This window comes from Hypanus sabinus, unplaced genomic scaffold (assembly GCF_030144855.1).
Source record: "Hypanus sabinus isolate sHypSab1 unplaced genomic scaffold, sHypSab1.hap1 scaffold_853, whole genome shotgun sequence".
Lineage (NCBI taxonomy): Eukaryota > Metazoa > Chordata > Chondrichthyes > Myliobatiformes > Dasyatidae > Hypanus > Hypanus sabinus.
Genome location: NW_026781706.1, coordinates 157,202 through 176,357, shown reverse-complemented (window position 1 = coordinate 176,357; position 19,156 = coordinate 157,202). Strand labels below are relative to the sequence as shown.

At 44.6% G+C, this 19,156-nt stretch overlaps 1 protein-coding gene across 1 annotated transcript in view; it reads left to right on the top strand.

The window, feature by feature from the left end:
• The first annotated feature begins 11,948 nt into the window (after positions 1-11,948).
• LOC132390309 (NACHT, LRR and PYD domains-containing protein 3-like) overlaps positions 11,949-19,156 on the top strand; it is a 49,701-nt gene continuing 42,493 nt past the window's right edge. The window contains exons 1-2 of the mRNA XM_059962924.1: positions 11,949-12,081; positions 16,338-16,504. Of these exons, the coding sequence (XP_059818907.1) occupies positions 12,072-12,081; positions 16,338-16,504 (177 nt within the window). The 5' untranslated portion in view covers positions 11,949-12,071. The remainder of the gene's footprint in view (positions 12,082-16,337; positions 16,505-19,156) is intronic.

Here is a 19,156-nt window from a genome sequence, read left to right as displayed (position 1 = left end):
TTCACTTGATGTTTCAGTGTTCCTGTCCAGTGAGGCTCCGGAGGAATGTGAATAGAAAAAAAGTGTTTAGAAACATAGAAGTGATTTCAATGAAACCTGCACAATTCCTTTCCGGGTGGGAATTGTATGTCGTACCGGGATGGGAATCGAACCCTTAACTCTGAGAACCGGAAGATGGTGCCATGGGGACGGGAAAGATCCAGAGGAAAACACTAAAAACGTAGCTGGTGTAAATATGGAATAATGTGGGGAATGCGGCAGGTAGGTCGGACAGTGTGTGAGGGGCGAGGAGCAGAGTCACCGGTTTCTCGCTCCCATTTCAAACGCAGATCTGCAGCATCTCAGGTTTTCGCTTCCGAGGCCCCGCCCCCGCTCTCACAGTCTCCGGATGGGCGGGGTTTTCTTTCCGTTCTCTGTTGAAGCTGATCGTCTGTGGGGAGCCGGTGGACGGATCTCGCTGCTCTCCGGACAAATTGATGAACTTCTCATCGGTCAGTTTTGAGGCCGGTCACTGGGGTTGAACGCAACCGACAATTTCCCATCGGTGAGTACTGAAGTCGATCCCGGGGGCGGGGAAGCTCATGTTGGGCAGAGAGTCCCGTTAACTTCCTCGAACTGGCGGCCTCGTCCCGCTTCCTGGATACAACCTGTCGTTGTCGGTCCGGGTTTTGGGACCTTCACACCGAACCGCCTGAGATGAGCCGCCGCTCAGCCCCTGGTGTTCTGGTCCCAGGTCCGGGATGAGGTGGTGATGCCGAGACTGAACCCATCCATTAAGATGTACCTGGTGAACTTTACCTCCATCACCCGGCCCGCTATCGGATCCAAACTCCACCTGGATCGACGCTTGGAGACGATAATTGTTTTACATATTTCCAGCACACTGGAAGCGGCCGTTCGACCCGGTGTGTTCTTGCAGACAGAGGGTTAAATTAAGCCATCGCACCCTCGGGACACTGCTCCACGTGTATGAGAAGTTTCATCTTTCCCCGTTCAGACAGGACAGTAAGATCCAGATATATATCAACCTTCTTGTTCAACCTATGTCCAGCCTGTATCCCACTACCTCAATGATATATATCAACCGTCTTGTTCAACCTCTGTCCAGCCTGTATCCCACGACCTCAATGATATATATCAACCATCTTATTCAACCTCTGTCCAGTCTGTATGCCACCAGCACAATGATATATATCAACCTACTTGTTCAACCTCTATCTAGCATGTATCCCTCCACCTCAATAATATATATCAACCATCTTGTTCAACCTCTGTCCAGTCTGTATCCCACTACCTCAATGATATATATCAACCATCTTGTTCAACCTCTGTCCAGCCTGTATCACACCACCACAATGATATATATCAAGCATCTTGTTCAACCTCTGTCCAGTCTGTATCCCACCACCTCAATGATATATATCAACATCTTGTTCAATCTCTGTCCAGCCTGTATCCCACCACCTCAATAATATATATCAACCATCTTGTTCAACGTCTGTCCAGCCTGTATCCCACTACCTCAATATGTATCAACCATCTTGTTCAACCTCTGTCCAGCCTGTATCCCACTACCTCAATGATATATATCAACCATTTTGTTCAACCTCTGTCCAGTCTGTATCCCACTACCTCAATGATATATATCAACCGCCTTCCTCAATGTTTGTCCAGCCTGTATGCCACCAGCTCAATGATATATATCAACCATCTTGTTCCACCTCTGTCCAGTCTGTATCCCACCAGCACAATGATATATATCAACCTTCTAGTTCAATCTCTGTCCTGCCTGTATGCCACCAGCTCAATGATATATATCAACCTACTTGTTCAACCTCTGTCTAGCATGTATCCCACCACCTCAATAATATATATCAACCTTCTAGTTCAATCTGTCCTGCCTGTATGCCACCAGCTCAATGATATATATATCAACCTGCTTGCTCAATGTTTGTCCAGCCTGTATCCCAATGCTGCAATGTTATATTTCAGCAATCTCTCTTCTAATCTTTGTCTTCATTGTGAAGTTTAGTATTGCCCCTTTCTAATTATTTAGTTATTTATTTGTGTGCCTGCCTGTTTGTTTATTTATTTATTTATTTATTTAGTTAGTTATTGTTCGCTCGGAATACCAGAGGTTTAGTTGGACACAACACGTGGCAGGGTAAAAGCAACCATTTCAATTTTAGATTCACCTTTACAAAATGGCTGCAGTGTTAATCTTTGTCATAATGGAACTCATAGCATCTGATGTTGAGTTTGTTATTTCCTTTTTCGGTTATTTTAGTTGAGCCACTTCCTCTGTTTCCAGGGTAACGACCCGTCAGAGCTGCAGCAAGTGTTGCACTTTTTATCGCTCTGTGGTCACCGCCTCTCAGCGTAGAGACAGTGGCCTCGGGAGCAAATGTAACAGAGTGATAGTGGGAGGAAAGGATGCTGTGAGCATTGACTGTGTGGGATGTGTTACACCAGCGTCAGAATGAACTCAGAACTAACAAATTGTTTGGGGTGGGGTGGCATTTACAGTTCAGGGTGGCAATCAGTTACTATCTGTGCATTAAAATGAAGAGGGAGAAAATACTACAGTTGCAGGAAATTTAAAGTAAGGAAGGGAAAATACTGGAGACGCTCAGCAGATCGGCAGCATCTTGGACAGTCTCAGTTCTGGAACTGGGTCTTCCACCATTTGTCCTTTCAGAGACGTAGTCTGATGTACTGAGCTCCCAGCATTTTCTACTTAATAATTTTACATTTTTTTCCTGCTACACTGCAGGAAACATGGCAGCCCGCTCTGCTGGGCAAGATCCCACGCAGCGATGACATAGAGATCAAATGTGCTCTGTTTAGCTGCTGGGGTCAGGCTGAAGTGTATCCGCGTCCTCTATACAGACCGGGGAACCAGCCTGAGCACCGGACCCGGCAGAGGGTCATTAGGTTCCAATTCCACCTTAGTTTGTGAATCGGAAATGGCAGGAACTCCACGGCAAATTGCCGGCACCAAGGCGTCTTTGTATGGGTGATAATATTGGGCTGATGAATCTGATGATATGAAATTGCCAGAAAACGGGCTACAGTCCAGGCTGGTAATTCTGCAGCTGGGATCGGAATTTTCTCAGTCTGCAGTGAAGCTGAAATCCCGGGCGGTTGGGCATTGGTTATGGGGAAATCACCGTCAACACTGTCCAATAGGATATCATATCTGTCAAGTATTTTGGAGATTATTTAAGAATGAACTAGGGCGTTAGGTGAAGTTGGGCAGTGATGTTGTTCATCTGAACTTTGGTAAAGTCTGTAACAAGATCCTGCATGGCAGCTGATCGGGGAGGTTCGGTCACGTGGGATTCACAGGGGGCTGGCGAGGAGGATTCACACCGGGCAAGAGAACAAGAAGGAGAGGGGGATGAATGTAGATGGTTCTAACGAATGGAGGTCTGTGACGAGTGGGATGTGAGTGTCAGTGTTGAGATCTCTGTAATTTACTATTCATGCCATTGATTTGTATATGAATGTACATGGCTACACAGAGTATTATGTACCGTTGTGTTCACCCTACTGTAGTAAATATATTATCAAGCTGGAGAGGGTGCAGAAGAGATTGCTGAAGATGTTGCCTGGACTACAGGGCCGAGTCATAGGAAGCATTTGGCTGAGCTGGATCTTTAGTTCAGATGAGAATGAGGGTGACATTGTAGGAGTTCATGAAATCAAGATGGAATATAAATAATGAGGTTGGTCGTAGCATTTTCCCCAGGATTCAAGATTCAAAAATGATTGATGTCATTCTAGTAATGAAGAGTAAAAGAGAACAAAATAATTCATACTCTGGATCCAAAGCAAGACAGAAAATAAATAATGATAGAGACCACAATAATAAACAAAACACAATACATCAAGTATGATAGTTTAAAACGATTGATTGTCTGTCCATAAAGTGACGTTAATCACAGAAGTGTCTGGACATATGAGGCTGACATTGATAATTCTTCTGCATGTGTCTTGCGCGTTACACGCTTGGGCGATCATGGGTCTCCACATCCGATGACTCCTCACAGCGTCAATGATATCTTGCACACTTAGATCTGTTAGTTCTTTCACAGTGTCCATATATTTTCTTCTTTATCTTCCTCTTCCGTGTTTCCCAGGCATAGGGCCTTGCAATGTAAGGCATTCTATTTCGCCCTTTCTGATGACATGGTCCAGGAATTTCAGTCTCCTCTCATTTAATGTTCTCATTAAAGATCTTTTTGCATGTGCACGTTGGAGTACCGCCTCATTAGTTACCCTATCTCTGTATGATATTTTCAGCATTCTTCTAAATAAAAACACATTTCTGTTGCTTCTAAGTTTTTTTGGAGTTCAGGTGTTACAGTCCATGTTTCGGAAACATACAGAAAGATTGACCAGATGTAACACTTTAGTAGCCTAAGCCTTGTTTTCATAGAAATGTGTCTGTTGGTAAAAATGGGTTTCATTTTTTTGGAAACACGAGTGAATCTGCAGATGCTGGAAATAAATAAAAACACAAAATGCTGGCAGAACTCAGCAGACCAGACAGCATCTATGGGAGGAGGTAGAATGATGAAGGGTTTCGGCCCGAAACGTCATCACTACCTCCACCCATAGATGCTGTCTGGCCTGCTGAGTTCTGCCAGCATTTTGTGATTTTATTCATTTTTGGACGTTGGTTTTGGCAATGGCAATTCTTCTTTTTATTTCTACTTTACTTCTAGCATCTTGTGATATAAAGCTACCAAGGTAATTAAAGCCGAACTTTTGTTCAATCGCTTGGTTACCGATGGACAATTGGCAGTTGGGAGTATCCTGCCCTTTTTATATTTCCATATATGTGTTTTATTTTACCGTTGATGGTTAGACCAAAATCTGCACTTGTTTGTACTAATTTGTCTGGGAGGATTTGTAAGCCTTCTGCAGCACTTGCTATTAGGGGGATATCGTCTGCATATCTTATATTGTTGATGCAAACACCTCCAATTTTTATCCCATCTATGTCTTCTATTTCTCTGAGAATCTTTTCAGTATAAATATTAAATAATTCCGGTGAGGCAACGCATCTCTAACTCCCCTTTGAATTTTAGTCTAACTGCTTATATTATCATCAATTTTTACAGCCACTGTTTGATTCCAATATAAATTTTGAATAAGTTACTGGTCCCTTCCCTCAATGTTTAGTTAAATGAGAATTTGAAAAAGTTTTTCATGTTACACTTTGCCGAATCCTTTAGTGAAATCAATAAAAAATGAAAAGACATCAATTTGACACTCAATTGCCCTTTCTGAAAGCATTTGTAGTATGAAAATTGTGTTCCTTGTTCCTCTATCCTCCATCAGCCCATATTGCAGTTCAGAAGTTTCTGGCCTTAACTTGTTTTTAATTCGACTCAGAACAATTATCAACAAAATCTTTATTATGTGACTCATAAGACTGATTGTTCTATAATTTTCGCAGTCAATAGTTCCAGGAATTTTAGGCAGAATTGTAAATACTGATTTCAAGAGATCGTCGGGCAATTATCCAGACTCATATATGCCATTAAACTCTTCAAAATGAATATCCATGCCCAGATCTTCCGGGGCTTGTATCATTGCCACTGAAATTTCATCAGGTCCAGAGACATGGTCAACCTTTGCCCCTTTTCCACTGAACTCTCACATGGTTAGCTTGCTCACCAGTGTGGAATAGGCCTTCACATACTCCTTTCATAGGATTTATCTTATCACCAATGTTTTCCAAACTTAGCCCATTCTCTGAACTTCCACACACTTCTTTATTTCTGAGCAAGTCATTAATTCTATCTTCAGGACCTTCATTCTATTAGTTTTCATTTTAACATCTGCAAGCGATCCCCCTTTGTCCAACCAACACTTTTGGTTCAGTCTCTCCAAATCACCTCCTTGAATAACATCAGGCAGTTGTTCACCTTCAAATTCCAAAACAAACTGTAATAGATTCACAGGCACCTTGTTAACAAGCGATTTTTCCTTCAGCCTGGTTACTGCTTCTCAAACCAATCCAGACATTAAATTTTCTTTATTCAATTTAGGAACAACACCTTTCCCTTCTCCTTCAATAATATTCACATCACCAGCTTTCATCTCCTCACTAACTTTTAACACATCTTCTAATACAAACAACAGAGAATTCTCACTTTCCACTGGTACCAAGTTTAACCCTTTCTTCACTAAACCTAGTCCATCTGACCCAGAAGGACTGCATTCCTTTTCAACTGAATCAGATACCTCAGACTTTTTCTGAGCTTCAACACTAGGTTCAGTATCCTGTGACTCCACAGGTACTTCAACAACCTGAACACAAGCAAACGGGACATCTAGGCTTCCAATATCAGTCCCCTTTTCAAATTCTAAGTTCCCCTGATCCTCCCAGTTACTTTCTGGGCAATTCCCATCCGGAGTAAACTCAACCCTGCGGGTTAAAACAACTCCATCTGCTAACCCAGCAGACTCCTTCAAGGTAATGGCATCCTTTTCATCTAGGACTGCCCTTATATCATTATCGGGAACACATTTAAATTTTTCAACTTCTTCAAACAGTTCTGCCAAGCCAGACAGATCATCGGTGTCCAACCCTGGACCTTCTTACTGCCTCAACTGTTTCTCATCCTTACTCTGTGCCTCTATAAATTCCCTCTTGGCAAAGGTTAAATCTACCTCCTCTCCTTTACCTTCTTTCACCTCCCTATTCTCCGATTTACCATCCCCTAACCCCTCTAGATACAGGGTCGGTAAAAACGTCTCAGCCAAATCAACAGTGGACTCATTTAAACTGTCTTCTTTCTCAGCCGCCTTTCTCGACATGCTGCGAGTGATTGCGCATGCGGGAGAGATCTGAGAATTTAGGGCCGGGTCCTCAGCACTCACAGGCTTGCCTGTCAGCTTCACTGCTGAACACACGTCACCACCTGTTAAATCATTACAAGAAGGACGTCCACGCCGTCTCTCGGTAATTCTCAACGCACCCCTACTTCGACTGGTCCAGATACCAGGTCACATTGTAAAATGATCCTGTGCAAAGGTACAGCTTCTGTCCCTTTTCCTATGCCTCTTAATACCACCTCTCCAGTTTCTGGACCGAAATCCAGCACCTTACTTAGGATCAATGACTGGTCAGCCCCAGTATCCCTCCAGATCCTCACTGGAACTGGGGTTTCTCCTTCTTTCACAGACACCGTCCCTTCCGAAATAAATTTCTGACGGCCCTTTCGGACTCTTATCTACCTTTGCCTTCCTCGTTGATCTGCTGACCGACTCAATGCATCCTGTAGGGATTGCTGTTTTCCCTTTTCCCGTCTCCTTCTTCGGAGCAAAGCACTTAGATGCAATATGACCAACCTTTCCACAATTATAACAGGTCAAGCCAGGAACCTTCCTGCCAGCTTGCTTGTCCTCCTCCTTACCTTTACCACTAGCTCCCTGCTTATTCTCTACCTTAGCCCGTGGACTTTCTCTACCGTCTCTACTGCCTTTCTGGTAACTCTTATTTGGGGGAAACTTTGTCTTGTGGTTTAGGGCATATTCATCTGCTAACCTGGCAAATTCCGTTATAGACTTATTCGACTTCTCGTTCAGATACATCCGGATATTATCCGAAACACAACCTTTAAATTCTTCAATCAGAATTAACTCTCTTAAACGATAGAAATCCTCCTCCACCCTTTCTGCAGCGCACCAACGATCCAAGAGCACACCCTTCTCATAGGCAAACTCTGTATACGTCTGATTCCACTGTTTCTTTAAATCACTGAACTTTTGTCTATACGCTTCAGGTACAAACTCATAGTCCCGAAGGATAGCCTGCTTTACTTCCTCATAATCCTCAGACTCTTCCATGGACAATGCCACATATGCCTGTTGAGTCTTTCCTTTTAATACACTTTGTAACAACGCCACCCACTGATCTCTGGGCCACTTCTGATTCACGGCCACCTTTTCAAAATGCAAGAAGTAACTATCAACGTCCGTCTCTCGAACGGAGGTACTAAACTAAACTCCCTACTTACATTAAACTTATCCGCTCGATCTGCCCCGCTACCCATATGTTGCCATCTCTCCCTCTCGAACTGCCGTTGTTTCTCTTCCTCCTCCATCCTCCTTTCAGATTCCTCTTTCCTCCTTCCAGCTGCCTCATCTGAAGTTCATTCTGCCTCTGCTTCTCCTTCTCAACCAACTCAGCTCTTCCTTTCTCCCTTTTCGCCTCCAACTCCTTTAGCAGGATCTCATACTCCATTTTCCTCTTCTCCATCTCCAACCTTATTTTTTCTATCTCTAACTGAGCCGCCCGATCGACTGGTTTCTTCTTAGGAAACAGGTTCAATGTATCAAGCGCGAACACAGCCTTGGATATATTATGCTGGGCTATGGCTCTCTGTATCTCCCACTTTCTCATCGACGATTTCACCGCCGAGAGACTTAATCGTCTTGCAACACTCACCAAATCCACCTTCCTGGCATTCTCCAATGCCCCCAAAGTCGGGTTCTTTATAAATTTGTCTATTCCCATCTCTGCTGGTTCCCGTCTGGTTACTCACGCAAACAGATCAGATAACGGACATAGCCGATTTCTCTGCCCCCCACCCCCAATTTTGGAATCAAATCCCGGACGAGCCCCCAATTTGGTTATGTACCCCGTAACTGGGTGTCTAACCAGCAGAGAAAGAAGTATCCATTGGAGTCTGGTGGTACTATTTTCAAACAGTGTTTATTAGTAAAATACGCAACTCAATATCAATAATGCAAATATATAGATAATACACGTTAGCAATACTAAACCGAAAAGTGTGGGTATAATAATAAGCAATAATAAACAAGCTCTATCAATGTCTAGTGGATAATGAATTGTCATATGTGAATATAACATACAGTTCAGTTCATACTTGCTGAGGTAGATGTTGGTCGTTGTGTTGTAATTGTTGGAGAGAGAGAGAGAGAGAGAGAGAGAGAGAGAGAGAGAGAGAGAGAGAGAGAGAGAGAGAGAGATGTAACAGCTACAGGCAGGCAAACCTTCCTTTACGTTCTTGATCCGTCGATGTGTTGTGGCCATTCAGGTATGACCCCTCTGTCCTTCTGTGGTGGACTCGTCACTCTGTCATGAGTGGGCACACACACAAGCCCCCACCGGCCCTGCTATAACACTGTGAGTTAAACTGACCGATCCTTTGTTCGGTCTCCGATGCCCCACACCTTCACGTGGGTTCCAACATTCAAGCAGTGCTCAATAGTGTGTTCCTGGTGTGTCTGAAGGGAGTCTCCCCAGACCTCACTTTTATCCCTTCTCAGGGGGTTTCAGTTGTACATCAATTTTGAATGACTGTGTCCATCAAACCAGCCCACTCCAGCTGTCCACTGAGGAATTTTAATGAACAGAATGGTACAAGGTGAACAACCCTCTCAGAAGCCATGTCTTTCAGAAGTCAGAATATGGTGGATCAACAAGTCTCACTCCCCTGCTTTATCTCTCTCTCTTATCTGTAGCAGATGTTCCAATTCCAGCATGTTTTCTCTTACATCTCTCTCTCTCATTAACAGCATAGCAACAGTAACGGTTTGTGATTCTCCAAAAGGCGGGGGGGGGGAGATGGGCAACTCTGCACCCTTCTGCCCATCAGAGCTGTTCATCCTTCGTAACACTGGCAAGTCCACATCTGACATGTGGAGGGTGTTTAAAGTCCATCTGCACGGAGTATAGGGTATTTTGAAGTACGGGAGGAGACAGTGTTGGGTCTCTATGTTCGGTGCTCAGTGACGCTCTCTTGCTCTCCGCTGTTGGAGTGCGTGGTTATTTGAGTTCTTGCCGCTTTCCTGTCGGATTTAATCAGTCTGCCCAATCTCACTGAGTTCTCTCATTAACGGGGCCTTTAGAACCGCTGTTCACTGGATTTTCCTTTGGTTTGATTCCGGACCATTCTCAGTAAACCGAGAGATTTATACTTGAGAATCCAAGCTGCTGATCAGTTTCCGTAACCCTCATACCACCCGGTCTGGCACCAACGATCATTCCACGGTCAACGTCACTTACCTCACATTTATTTCCTATTCAGATGTTTGGCCTGAATAACAACTGAACCCGTTGACCATATCTGCATGTGCTTGTGCTTTGAGTTGCAAGCAGATGATTAACAGATTCGTATTAATGAGCTGGAATAGAGTTGTACCTAACAAAGAGGCCATTTAAAACATTTCCCATTTAAGCAAACCCTCACCCATCTCGAATATGCACACGGATGAGATCTGGGCCTGATTGTTGATGATCTGCATGTTTGTAACAACAGGTTGTCGCTGGCAAGGCAGTGTTATAAGGTGGGGAATATCTGGAGAGAGAGACCCGTCACTGTTCCCTCTAAACTGCGCGTCTGCGTAACCACAATGCTCCCACGAACGGAGCCTTTGTTGCAGCGCAGATGGAATTAAACACTGTCGTATAAACGTTTATGAAACCTGAGTTTTTCTTTGTTGTACTACATTTTTATCCTATCCTTTAATTAGTAATTAAAATCAATAGCATGTTTTTTTTCTCTTGTCTGTCTTAATCCTAAAATATTCATGGATGCATTTTACAAAAGAGGACGCATCTATGGTGTTGTGCTTTTCTCAGTCCGTGTGAAAAGTTCCATCTCAGAGCAATGGCTGATCCACGCAGCTGCAAACATAGTCATTAGATGGAACATTGGAGACCGACCCACATTACATTCTATGCATATTAATCACGATTGAATATGGTACATTATCGTGCTTCCTGTTATAGAGGAGATGTTATAAGTCAATAGAGTGGACAAAACAGTTTCACCGGGAGCCTCTCTGGTATCCAGGAAATAGTAATGAACAACACAAGAAAAATTAATAAGTGTGTCATGTTGTAGTGATTGTAGAAATGTGGAATTACCATGAACTGCAGCAACATGCCCTTGATCCCATTGGCTGTTGCAATCTGCAGTGATATACTTACCCTCGAATATATCGTCGCGTCGGCTTCTGCAGAGAACAGACCATTTATAAAGGAAAATATCCCAACACTGCATTTTATTCAGTCCAAACTAGCACATGGCAACCCATAATTTAGCTTGACAGACCTTGGCCTCATCAAGTACTTTTCTGCTAATTACATTGTCAGAACCTGTGAACGTGACATTAAGCAGAGGTGGAAATTCAAAGTTATGCTCCCATGGATGTTGTGCAAGGGCCTTCAGCAAAGCATTTGACAAGGTGCCACATGGCAGCTTGGTCTCGATGATCAGGTTCCACGCTGTCCGGAGAGAGCAAATTGGATGTATTCAAAATTAGCTTCAAGGTAGCAAGCAAAGAGTGCTGGTTGAAGATTTCTCCTCGCAATGGAGGCGTGTAATTAGCAGTGTGCCGTGGGGCTACAAGTTGGGACCTTTGATATTCGTTATTTTATAGCAATGATTTGGATGCGGTTGCACAAGGATTACTTGACTGGTAAGTTCGCAGAATGCACAACGTTAGTATTTGTTGTTCACAGAGAAGATTATCGTAGCATCTAGGGGATCTAAATGGACAGGGTCTGGTAAAGAGATTGCAAACCCAATCTGATCAGCAGCGGATTCATGCAGATGTTGGGGATCATGTGGAGGAAACAGCCAGAGGAAGTGGATGAGGCAGGTGCAGTTCCATAAATCAAAAAGCAGTTGGGGTGTGTAGATGGAGTGAAGAGGCCAGAAGGGAGATGGCCCTATCACAGGAAATTCTGACCATCTCAGTGGGCACTGTGGTTGGCATTGTGTCGTTGGGCTGAACGCTCTGAATTTGCATTTTCTTGCTCTGTGACTCTGTCAGTAGATGCACCAGGTATCAGTGGACAGATATGGTGTGGAAGTGGTTACTAACAGGGAATGTTTGGTCCCCATGCCAAATGCTACAGGGGATGGAAATACTGTCATATTTGCAAAGCAGTCGTACTCTCTGACTCACTGTCTGCTTGTTGTGAAATTTAGAGCCTCACCACCAGGTGGAGCTGTCCTGCAGAGCGACCAAAGTGTGAACAAGACGACGACAATCAACAATCGTCAGTCAGAATCAGAATGGACAAAGGTATGATCACAGGGGTCTTTGAATTAAACTTTTATCGCGTTTGTACAGAATAGTTCAGATGAAAGAACTGACAGAGGTGTTAACAGTGCATAGAAGAGTTTCATCCAGCAGTGTCATTTATCCCACTGGTAAAGCGGCCTTGAGTAACTGATCAACCTAACAGTTCCAGCGCAGGGACCTGACACCAGTAATGATCGAATCACTCCGCTCACCGCACAAACCTTCAGCTGAGTGAAGGGAGCAGGGACTCCTGAATCAGGTGGTCGTGAGTGAAACACAGACAGGAATGTGACAGTGATCTTGTGGTTTATGTGAATGTTCAGGGTCAGGGTCCGTTTCACCTCCAGACAGGCCCTGACGTGTAAGACATCTTCAACTTTCACTTATAAAATTCAAAAGCAGATGATAGGAGCATTTCAGGGATTACCGAGATTCTATGATAACACAGTATTTCAGGTTTTGGAGGGAAAGCTACCAACTCACCCTGGTTTTTCTTGCCTGCTACGCAAAGGAGGAGGGGTGTCACCGAAATCTGTTTTCTGTAGCGGAGCGGAGATCATTGCCGGTGCTGGGAATGGCTGAGGATCAGAAGGCAGCTCATTGTAGATACATTTGTGAACTGCTTCGCAGTTTTAACACCCCAATGAATGTCTGGGCTGTGGAGAAATGGTGAACCTGAGTTTCTAAATATTTCCCTCCTGATATGACGTTCTACCTGAATTTAAATTCCCAGGATCTTGGCTGGAAAACCCGGCATAACCAATGACCAAATGTCTATGTCACCTGTAGACATTGTGATTGTGCTCAAATCTGAGATTCCAGTTGGAATAAAAACAATGCTCCAGCCTGGAAACGGGTCCTTCGGCCCATATAATTCATGCTGATCTAAATGCCCCACTTTCCTGCAGTTTTCCCAAACTTCCCTCGTAAACTTCCTCTCCCCTTTTTCCTGCCCAGATGCTCTCAATTTTGTAATTTTATTTGTGTTTGCGGCCTCCTCCGGATGCATGTACTTTATACCCATCAGCCACCACGTGGAAAAATGCCCCTTTGGTCCCTTTTAAATCTCTGTCCTCGAGTCTCAGACTCCCTTACCCGGGCAAAAAGACTGTGACCATCTACCCTATCTGCACCCCTGATTACTGTATGTGTGTGTATATGTGTGTGTGTGTGTGTGTGTGTGTGTGTGTGTGTGTGTGTGTGTGTGTGTGTGTGTGTGTGTGTGTCTGTATGTGTGTGTGTGTGTGTGTGTGTGTGTGTGTGTGTGTGTGCGCGTGTGTGTGTGTGTGTGTGTGTGTGTGTGTGTGTGTGTGTGTGTGTGTGTGTGTGTGTGTGTGTGTGTGTGTGTGTGCGCGTGTGTGTGTGTGTGTAAGATCACCCTTCAAGCTCCTGAGCTCCTGGGCAAGCTGTCCCAGCCCAACCATATAACACTAAAAACAACACCCTAGCCCAGTACCGTAGTGTTCATTCTTCACTTCACACTTTCCAGCTTCATCACCTCCATCCTATAGATTAGCAACTGCAACTACACACAAAGCTCTAGAACCAAGACTTTGCCAATGACATGCATAGTTGTTACATGATGATCTGCGGGTGGGGAACAAGATGGGAACCAGGGGAGAGGACAGCATAGATCGCAAGGAAATGATCAGCCTGCGACCCAGGGGACCGGAGGACGTGCGTCTCAAGGGAATGGTCAGTCTGTGACCAAAGGGACTGGAGAAAGCAACTCCAGTCCCCTTGTCCAGTCTCCAGCCCCTCGTGTGACAAAGCAAGTGGAGAATGTGTGATCCAGCAGACTGGACCATGTGTAATCCCGTTGCTGGTCTTTGCGTGACACAGACTCCTGCACAGTTAGTGACCGAGGGAGATTTTAGCTTGTGGAAGATGATCACAGTGATATTTCCCAGTATCACCGGACACGGGTGCATTATGATCCCGTGGTCATCCGGGCGTTCAACTGCTGTGATTAGTATTACTGTGCCGATTGTGCTATTTTACTGGGAGTAAATGTGTCCGGTCACCGGCTTATCGGGATGGTCACCTGACAGGATGTTCGGTTCACATTAACCAGCTCAGTTCCACTCCAAATCTGGTCAGCCAGAGTCTCGGCTCCTTTGCAATCTGAATCAGTTTTGCTCAGATTTAAATCACACTTGTATAACCTGCAATTCATCACCAATTTCAGGTGGGAAATTGAAACGAGCAGCGAAAAGACTGAAGAGGATTTTACCAGGCAGATCATCGAGGGAAGATGATCTGAACACGGGAAGCAAGGTACCAAAGCAGGGTCAGATTGAGAGCGATGTCCCAATGGAATGCGGTCTGGCCGCAGAGGAGGAGGAGCAAATTCAGCCCAGAGAGAGTGGCGTCAGAGACACCAATCAGGACCCTGGAACCGGCACAAGTGAGGCGACTACCTGTCAGCCCAGAGACAGTGACGTCAGAGACACCGATCCAGACCCTGGAACCGGCACAAGTGAGGTGACTGTCTGTCAGCCCAGAGACAGTGACGTCAGAGACACTGATCAGGACCCTGGAACCGGCACAAGGGAGGCAACTATCTGTCAGCCCAGAGACAGTGACGTCAGACACACTGAGCAAGACCCTGGAACCGGCACAAGTGAGGCGACGGCCTGTCAGCCCAGAGACAGTGACGTCAGAGACACAGATCAGGACCCTGGAACTGGCACAAGTGAGGCGACTGTCTGTCAGCTCGGAAGCTCATTGAACACAGAACTGTCAAGTCCCCAAGAAGGAGCAGGTGAGTGAAATATGAGGGAGATGTGTTCACAGAATGCGGCAGGGTGGAGGGTAAAGGTGTGACCTTGTTGGAGGGTTGGTCAGAGGAGAGGGAAAATGTGTGGGTGTGGTACATGTGGTGCACTGGGCAGCCGTTACCCCACGACAGGAAATGTACTACCTGCTCTGAGGATTTTCAGGATGTGAATTGGAGAAAATGCAGCTGTCCAGATGAGGAGAGTGTTTCCGGGATGTGAATCAGGGGAAATGTATTCGCCAGGATGGAGAGAGTATCTCTGGGAAGCGAATATTACCAACAGTCCCAACATTTATGCCCATCCAAATTGAAATAGGTGAATGGGTTGGATGGGGGATGGACTGGTTTATATTAAATATTGTCCTTCTATTATGTAATGCCTAGAACACTGTTGGGTAGGCTTTAAGGCAAGTGTTAAGTTACATTCAAGTCAAGTCAAGCCTTTTATTGCCATTTCGACCGTAACTGCTGACACAGTACATAGTAAAAATGAGTTGCTTTTCAGGACCATGGTGTTACATGACACATTACAAAAACTAGACTGATCTATGTAAGAAAACAGAGGAAAAGAAAAAAAAACACACAACAACTACACTAAACTACACACCAATCTAGGACGGCATAAAGTGCACAAAACAGTGCAGACATTACAATAAATAATATACGTGACAATCGGGCAGTAAGGTGCATGCCAGACTCTGGGTATTGAGGAGTCGGATAGCTTGGGGGAAGAAACTGTCTCATAGTCTGTCGGTGAGATCCCGAATGCTTCGGAGCCTTTTCCCAGACGGCAGGAGGGACAAGAGATTGTTTGAGGGGTGCATGGATCCTTTATAATGCTGCTGGCTTTACGGATGCAGCGTGTGGTGTAAATGTCCGTGATGGCGGGAAGAGAGACCCCGATGATCATCTCAGCTGACCTCACTATACGCTGCAGAGTCTTGCGATCTGAGATGGTGCAATTTCTGAACCAGGCAGTGGTGCAGCTGCTCAGGATGCTCTCAATACAACCCCTGTAGAATGTGATGAGGATGGGATGTGGGAGATGGACTTTCCTCAGCCTTCGCAGAAAGTGGAGACGCTGCTGGGCTTTCTTTGCTATGGAGCTGGTGTTGAGGGACCAGGTGAGATTCTCCGCTAGATGAACACCAAGAAATTTGTTTTGTTCACATTGAGAGACAGTTTGCTGGCTCTGCACCAGTCTGTTAGCTGCTGCACCTCCTCTCTGTAAGCTGACTCGTCGTTCTTGCTGTGTGTTGCAGCACAGTCGTGGGTCAGCAGAGTGAACAGCAGTGGTCTGTGCACACAGCCGTAGGGGGACTCCGTGCTCAGTGTGATGGTGTTGGAGATGGAGAATTAATCCTATTTTGTATCTGGAGGCAGGTTCAAGACACGGTTTTTTTGTTGAGTTGGGTGAGAGCAGTGGAGACGAGGGATATCTGAGTTCAAGCCTACATTTTCCTTTTTATATTCACAGAGCCAGAGTTTATAATCTCCGACCTCCTGGCACAAGGGGAGGAATATCGACTGTACCAGCTGACAAAGTTCTACAGGGACAGACTCAAACAAGCAATTGAAGAAAAGGTTGAGAGACTGGGTTGGATGTTGACAAAGGAGGGACATTTCAGTAGAGAAGAAAATGAGGTGAGTGCAGTTCGTGTATTGTCACTGATCTGCTGGTATCAGAGGGAATAGTGATCAACATTAATCTCCTGCACGTTTTTGGAGATCGGCTTGGGAATGGAGACTTTGATCTCTGACTTGTCTCTCGCAGATCTGGTTTCAGTTTTTAAGGTGGGGAGCACTGGGAACTGCAGGTTTAGCATCACCTTTTCCTGTATCACCTGCTGTATTTATCAGTGTGAAGTAAGAGCAGTGGCTGCATATCAGGACTTCCAAAAGGCATCCGGTCTGAAACTAATTTCAAATCTTGGCTGAACCGTCGGGTAGCTTCACCTCATCTCATTAATCCAGAATGAGTATTAAACTGTCAATTGGGCCAACCGGCTTCACTGCGGTACCTGAGGGAGGGAAACCAGCTAACCACAGCTTGTCTTGGTTCCGTGAGTTCCCAAACAATGTGTGGCTGACTTGTCATAGTCGCAGCAAAGTACAGTACAGAAACAGGCCTTTTGGCCCATCTATTCCATGCCAGACTACATAATCTACTTATTCCCTTTGAATGGCCATGGCGCTCTATACACTCATTACGCAAGCATCTATTCAGAATTCTCTTCACTACTACTTGCCCTGCTAGCTAGTTTTGCACTCTCACCACCCTCTGAGTAAACCGGTTTCACTTTTGTACCCTTTGAACTTTTCACCTTTCACCCTTTAGTGATAACCTCTTGTTGTAGTACCTCTTTACCTCAGTACAAAATGCCTGCTTGCATTTATCCCACCTATATCCCAATGTAATTGTGTACACTTGTATCAAATCTCCGCTCAACCTTTCATGTTCCAACGAATAAAGTCCTAATCAGTTCACTCTTTTCTTATAACTTAGGTCTTCCAGTCCAGGTTACATCCTTGTAATGTTTTTTCTGTACTCTTTCAAACTTATTTCCATCTCTCCTGCAGGTAGGTGTGCAGAACTGCACATAATATCCAAATTAGGCCTCTCCTACATCTTATACAACATCATATCGGACACGATATTTTCATTTACCAGGGTTAATCCGCTAAGAAACTTTCTTTTAGAGCCTATCAACATTTGCTGCCACTTTCAATGGCTTATGTACCTGTATTCCCAGATCACCTTGTTCTACCGGTCGCTCAGTAAGATCTACCCTGATTGGTCCATCCAAAGTGCAACATCTTGCACCTGTCTGTATTAAATTGCATCGGCCCTTTTTAAACCCATTCTCCGGTTGGTCCAGATCTCACTGCAAGCTTTTGTACTCTTCCTCTTTGTCCACTGTGCCTTCCCAATGTTGGAGTCATCAGCAAATTTGCTGATGCTCTTAACCATAATTTCATCCAGATCATTGATATAGATGACAAACAACAACAGGCACAGCACCGATCCCCGTGACACTGCACGAGATACAGGCGCCAATCAGAAATGCAACAGTCTATAGTGACACTCCGGATTCTTTCCAAAAAGTTAGTGTCTAACTTTACCTTGAATGCTAAGCAACTGAATCTTCTAGACCAACCTCCTATACGGGACCTTGTCAAATACCGTGCTGAAGTCCATGTAGACAATATCCACAACCTTGCCTTCATCAACGTTCCTGGTAACTTCCTCGAAATACTCTGCGATTGATTGGATGTGAAAGATCACGCACAAAGCTGATATCTTATGACCACAAACATCAATAGTTTGACCTAAAAGGACAGAAGAAAGCACAAAACATAAAATAAATCTGGTGACTTGCTGATATCCCATGATCCCAAAAGATCAACAGGTTCTCCTGAAAGGGAAGAAGATCAATAGGATTTCCTGAAAGGGAAAGGGCAAACAAAAATAAATCTGCTAACTTGCTGAATATCTGACTAATGAGAGACAGGGACACACCATTTCAGGTCACTCTCCTTGGAGCTCACAAACAGTGATTGTCTTGTCCGAGATCTGACCTATTCAGCCATGAGTGGTATTAGAAAACCAACTGTGTTACACCCGTGAGTAACTCTGTTCTTTTTGGGATTCATTGGCGCTGTCTGTAATCAATCACACAGGCATTATCCAAAGGCAAGAGGAAATCTGTAAATATGATGCTGATCGATAAATTTATCATCTGGAGACGTCTGATTTACTGGTTAAATTTCTTTCACAACTGTAACTCCTCAAACCTGGTAGCAGTGAAACTGAAGAATTATTTTACAGTGCAGTGGGCCATCAGGGAATTATGCTGATTTATTTCAGTACAGCACAGTACAGGCCCTTCGGCCCACAATGTTGTGCTCACCCTTAAACGCAGCCTCTCTTATTTCTCAGAGCAAGGTCCTCAGCCCATCCATATTCAGTTACCTTAATTCCATCATAGATGTATGTTGCTTGAAGACTATTCAATGTTTAACTCATAATTCCTCAGTTAATCAGGAAGCCCATGCCGGCATTCAGGAAGTCATTACCATTTCACGGTACTAGTGCCAGGCAGTAACCATCTCCATTATAAGATAGCCGCACTGACATTTATTAATCTTCTTTTGTCTTTACACATCATGAGACCATAAGGCATCAGAGCACAATTGGCCATTAGGCCCATCGATTCTGCTCCGCCATTACATCATGGATGATTTACTATCCCTCTCAACCCCATTCTCCTGCCTTCTCCCAGTGAACTTTGCTGA